General features: G+C 35.6%; 1 protein-coding gene across 1 annotated transcript in view; it reads left to right on the top strand.

Annotated features, from left to right (window-relative positions):
• Positions 1-3,035, top strand: part of LOC106661241 — a 45,247-nt gene extending 42,212 nt beyond the window's left edge. The window contains exon 4 of the mRNA XM_014384519.2: positions 2,332-3,035. Within this exon, the coding sequence (XP_014240005.1) occupies positions 2,332-2,797 (466 nt within the window). The 3' untranslated portion in view covers positions 2,798-3,035. The remainder of the gene's footprint in view (positions 1-2,331) is intronic.
• The last annotated feature ends 2,965 nt before the right edge of the window (positions 3,036-6,000 follow it).

Consider the following 6,000-nt stretch of genomic DNA (forward strand, 5'->3'; position numbering starts at 1 on the left):
ATGCGACGCTACCCGACGCAAATCCAAACTCCGATTTTCCATAAGATTGCATTACCCCCATGCACATCTACCCGATGCTATGCCACTCTAACCTACCCGACGCTCTGCGATCCCCACTGTCCAGATTTTCGTCGGGTAGCATCGAGTACAGTCGAAGACAAAAGAACCGGACACTCATATTTTTATTCAAAATACATGTATTGTCGTTATATTAATTACAACATACTTATTTTAATATAAACCAAATTAACTGTGATTAAAAATTAATTAGTTTTTATTTAAAAAATTAATTTTAATGGTTTGGTAGAAAATTAATCAAAACACCGGAATACGATTTTTTGATATAATGAATTTAACTAACAATTTATTGTACTCGCTTCGGCGGTACATATACTAAAATTGGAACAATTTATTACACGGTTTTGCTCATAAAATTTAATTAACAATTTATTTCATAGTTTTGCTCGTAAAATTACACCATTTTGTAATGTCGGGTAGCATCAGAACAGGACACTCATATTTTTTGTAGTTTATTTCAAACTAAGTACATGTAATTTTGTCGTTATATTAATTACAACATGTTATTTTAATATAAACCAAATTAAACGAGATCAAAAATGCATAAGTTTTTATAAACATTGTTTAATTATGCTGGTTAGGAGTAACTTTATTTAAAACAATTAAGTTTAACAAACAATTTATTAGATGGTTGTGCTCATAAAATTTAACTAACAATTTATTACAAGGTTTTGCTCAAAATAGTGCATTAAGAACAAAAGATGCGTTGCGCTTGTGATCGTGATTATTATGACAAACGCTGTGGACTGTACGCGACGTGTGCTTGCGTCGGATGGATGTGCACACCCTACTAAAACGTGGCAAGGCGTCGGGTAAGTGTGTTCTCGGCTTCAGGCAGCGTTAGACCCTTTGCGGATATTAAAGGTTCTGTGGTTGAACTTGACTGTGTTTAATTTTATTATTTTGCTTTCACATTGATATTCATTTAGTATGAGGTATTGCTGAAGATATTTTTAGTGGCTGAGGGTTTTGGTGGCCCTGACAAGGGCCGGTGTTATTGGGTGTGTAGAGGCGATGGTCGAAATCAATGACCGTGGATACAGTGAGTCGGTTGACTCGTGCCGCGTAAAAAAGTACACAGGCAATAATAGCCGATTGGCTGAGTTGAGAAGGCCAGGTCAAGGCTGATTATGCTGGTGCCCTTGCTGTTGTGCTGATGTCGGTGTTCCATTAATGAATGTGAAGACCTCGTCGAGGAGACGAGTGCCAAGATGTAAGGTGAGAGCTCGTCGAGTAGACGGGTATGAGGTCAGCGGGGCAGTGCTCCTGCTTATAAACGGGAGGCTCCACGCTGATTGGCTGCATCACCATTCTAGAACTGGTGACAGTTGATGCGGTAACTGCAGGTGGTCACCACAGAATTGAATAAAAATGACATGATCTCAGTTATTTGAGAGGGTAGCTGTTTCGTTTGGGAAGGAAAGGGTTAGGGTTGATGGTTCAAGGTTACCCTTTTGTCAATGTTTATTTTATTCTTTGCTTTTACAGCTATATTCACCATTTGGCTTTTATAGCTGTATTCAGGTAGCATGAGCTGTGGCTGAAGGTATCGGATACAAATAACTGTTTGTGTTCGATGGTTTAGATTATACATTTGTCAATTAACAGCCTTATGTTCTGCACCGGTTTGCTGATAGTACAGGTTATGTGGGTGGATTTGCAAGTGTCTCATTTGATTATTTTTCTTTCACAAGATGCGATATTAGCATTATGTAGTATGCTATGTTACCCCAGAGGATAATTACTAAGTTAATGGTTGGTGTTTGTAAAAATTTTGTACCCATAATTTCTATATACTGTACATTACCTATAACCTGTGAGTATGTCTATCGACTGTCAAGATAGGTGATTTATTGTTGCTAACTAATTTGTTCTTTTCACACTTTATTTCTTCTAATTTTCTAAAATACAAAAAGTACTAAGGCTATTGGCCTTGGTCTCTAAAGGAGAAGTGTGTATGGTATGTTCGTTCCATACGTATGATCTACCTGTATAAGCAATATTTGCAATTTGAGTCATCCTTTATAACGACCCAGTGACCACGATTTTATAAAATTGGTGAACCCTAGGAAATAGGTTTGGGCAATGAACACCCAAATATATCTACCAATAGGGGCATCGTCCACTACTAGTAGTTATATGCCGTCCCATACATGAAATGCGTTTTAGAAATTGTGAAACGTAACATTTTTATGTTCAGTTAGAGGTTTTAATTGTTTTAAATAGAATACATTTAAAATTATTCCTTTGTAGGTTAAACCCGGACGGGTCTTTTGCTGAAGGTTTTGATGAATCGGAAACGTCGGTCACTTATGAGAGGCGCCCCGAAACTGCCAGAAAAACCGCTATAAAAAAAAGTCACTCATCAGAATTGAAATACTCCAACAATTACAACGGCGGGCGGTATAATTCACCGTCTCCTCAATGCGCCTACAACGATTACGATTCATCGGATTGCGACAGCTATGATAGCTCGTTCGAGGAGAAGCACGGCTGTATTCCGCCCATCAATATCAACAGCAGGGATGCCAAAAAGCGTAAAACTGACCTCGAGAAATTCTTGGGATCGCAATTAGCCAAAGAGGCTGCGTTTAACGCCGCTGCGAAATCTGCGGGAGCCATCAAGCCTCGAGAAGAGCGAGTGGACATCATGGACATTTGGTCAAAACCGTTTGGCTGGTTTACTCTCCCTGGTGAAAAAATGCAAAAGTTCAAGTGATTCAGTTTCACCCAAAAACTTTTATCAATTTTTTTAAATTAAGTGTTTTTCTTTAAACAAATTGCCATTTTAATGATTAAATTTAGGCATATCCATTAATAATATGGTTTTTTAAATAAAAATAAATAATTTTATTGTGTTTATATATTCATTCTTTAAAAATATTGTTTAATTGGACTGCATAATTGTTTAATGAACCAAGGAAATAGATTATTAAATAATATACTACTAACTACTACTCGCATCTGCTCTGTTCATACCCACCTCAACTTAATCTTCTTCAATTTTGGTCACATACACAAAAAATCTCGTAAAATAAAATCATTTTTGTTTAAATGAGTCAATTTATAAAATAGCTTATACAACGGATCAAAGCGATGATAGGCCGATCAAAATGATAGCAAACGACCAAGATTCAACATACCGCAGACCTTAAGAATAAATCAAATTGATTAACACTGATTCTGGGTCTTTCTCGCAGTTATACATCCATCGTACTGAACAGCATGAAACCAAACAGGGCAACATAAACCAGCGAAAATAGTCGAACCGAGAATAAAGTGAATAGATGCCGATCGATTCAACATGAGTTGATCCACTCGAAGGCCAATAAACATCACTAAATGTAAGAATTATATAAATTGGTACCGTATAGTTTACCATTTCAGGGCAATTCAGTCTAAAAAAAATCATTGACGAAATAAAAAATTACAAAAATCCAAACAATTTACTTTGAAAGTTTATAGCAAAAACGATGACAATAGTAGGATAGAAATACATTTCTTCATGGATATGTAACCTAAACCTACTTAACGCAATCTAACTTGTCCTAACCATATCTAATAAAGTTAACCTAAATCTGCCTTATCCTGACACTAACCTAACTAACCCGTCTTTAACATTAACCTTATCTGAACACTAACCTAACTTAGTCCGTTTATACCTTTCCTAACCAAACCGTCTTTAACACTGACCCTACCGAACATAACCTAAACTTGACCTATCCAAACATTGACCTTTTTTAACCAAGTCCTAATATAACCTACCACGACCTAACATTGCCTAAACCTGGTTAGGTCTGTTCTACCAGTTTTAACTCTAGGTTCCTTACTCGAAAGTAATCAAACCCTTTTATAACATTTCCTAATCTAACCCTACACCAACTCCATCCTAACCTACTTAACCCCGCTTAACCCGTTTCTAGCCTTTCCTAACATTAATCCTAACTAATAGAAATTATGAATGTTGGAGTGAGTGTGGAGTTCAATCCTTTTTTTAAAAGATGGTTCCTACTCACAATACCTGACGATGAGCTAAAGGGCTCGAAATCCGGATTGTTGCGAAACAACTTAATGTGAGTCGGAACCATCTTTAAAAAAAAGGATTAATCCTAACTAACCTAACTTAATACAATGTGTACTCCCCAATAGTATGAAATCGATGACGAAAATAATCAGGCAACATAATTTGTGTATCCACTTCAAAAAATATTAATGTCAAAATCCACGTCATTAATTTATCAAACGTTTATCAGACTTGACTATTTTGTTTGCTTGAAGGTAGTCATAGTACCAGATATGCACTAATTCACTGTAAAGTTTAAAATTATTTTATTGGTTTCCAGAAATATAAATTTTAATCGTTAAAAGATGTTTTACACTTATTAACTGGACCATTCAACGATGTCTATCAAATGGGGTTGATGGCCTTCTTGCTTTGAAATAATAGTAGGGGTATTCACGATGTTTGAAAGATGTTAACTCGTATTAAATCGAATAGAGAAATGTCCAGTAAGATCGTAAATGCCCCCTTCTTTCCTTAGCATGTTAAACGTTAATTTTTCCGCAATGCTGCGCGTGGCGATTGATAGAACCAAAAATAACCCTATAAGAGTCTTAGAAGGCTTGTTGTTGTTTAATTTGGTTTTCTTTTGTGTTAAATTGTAAGATGCCAGTAGTTAATAAAAAAGGAAAATTAGACAACTGTTTCATTCAAAATGCTATCTATGCACTCGAAAATTAGTAACAAATGACACGCTTCAATTCTTGCCGACATACCTAACTTGTATCCTAACCTCTAACCGCCTGCAACTTTACAGGATAGGGGATGTATCTATTATGAATGAGAGTATAAGGACAGGTCAGAAATTAATAGAAGAAATGTATGGATCTGATTTAATTAATGCATATTTAAGAATAAAAATACGTGTAAACAAAAACAGCTGTTCAATTCATGGCTGCCATGTTGGTTACCTACGCCCTAACGGATAGCAATGTGACTACATTTTCGACCTAACATCTAAAGCTATAACAGTCCTTGAAGGCTTGTTGTTGTTTGTTTTGGTTTTCTTTTGTGTTAAATTGTAAGATGCCAGAAGTTAACAAAATAAGGACAAATTAATCAACACTTTCATTCAAAATGCTATCTATGCACTCGAAAATAGTAATAAATTACACGCTTCAATTGGTGCCAACATACCTAACTTGTATCCTAACCTCTAACAGCGTACAACTTTAAAGGATAGGGGATGATCCTTTAAAGGATGTATCTATGAATGAGAGTATAAGGACAGGACAGAAATTAGCAAAAGAAATGTATTGGTCTGATTTAATTAATGCGTATTTAAGAATAAAAATACTTGTAAACAAAAAACAGCTGTTAAATTCATGGCTGCCATGTTGGTTACCTACGCCCTAACGGATAGCAATGTGACTACATTTTCGACCTAACATCTAACATTGGCCCCACCCTGTTAGATCGAGTAATGTTAACTAGGGCGATTCTTACAAGTCTACGTTATCATTTTTCTCGATCTAACAGGACTTAACAGACTTTGTTAACACAAAGATCGTGAATACCCCTAGTGTCATAACTTGTATGTAAAATTGTAATACTTTCAATGATCAAATCAAAGAAGATAGTCTTATCTAAAAATTACAATTTTTTTCTGACCCTAAATAAATTTGTAAGACGTCTCTACCTTTTCTTTCCACGGCCAGATTTATTTACCTATCATCCAATAAAAGCAATTGCCGATTAGATATAAATGCTAAATTTTTAATTGTGTTCGGAAAGAAATAGAACCAACGGATAGATTGAAGGTTTAATTTATTCCTGTATAAACCCCTGTTAACGAGATACATTAATAAAGCCGAGGGATTTGGTTGAAAGACTGGCCCGGGGTGTGGAGAATCGTAAAGTAA

Source organism: Cimex lectularius, unplaced genomic scaffold (genome assembly GCF_000648675.2).
Source record: "Cimex lectularius strain Harlan isolate CLEC.00 unplaced genomic scaffold, Clec_2.1 scaffold194, whole genome shotgun sequence".
Classification (NCBI taxonomy): domain Eukaryota; kingdom Metazoa; phylum Arthropoda; class Insecta; order Hemiptera; family Cimicidae; genus Cimex; species Cimex lectularius.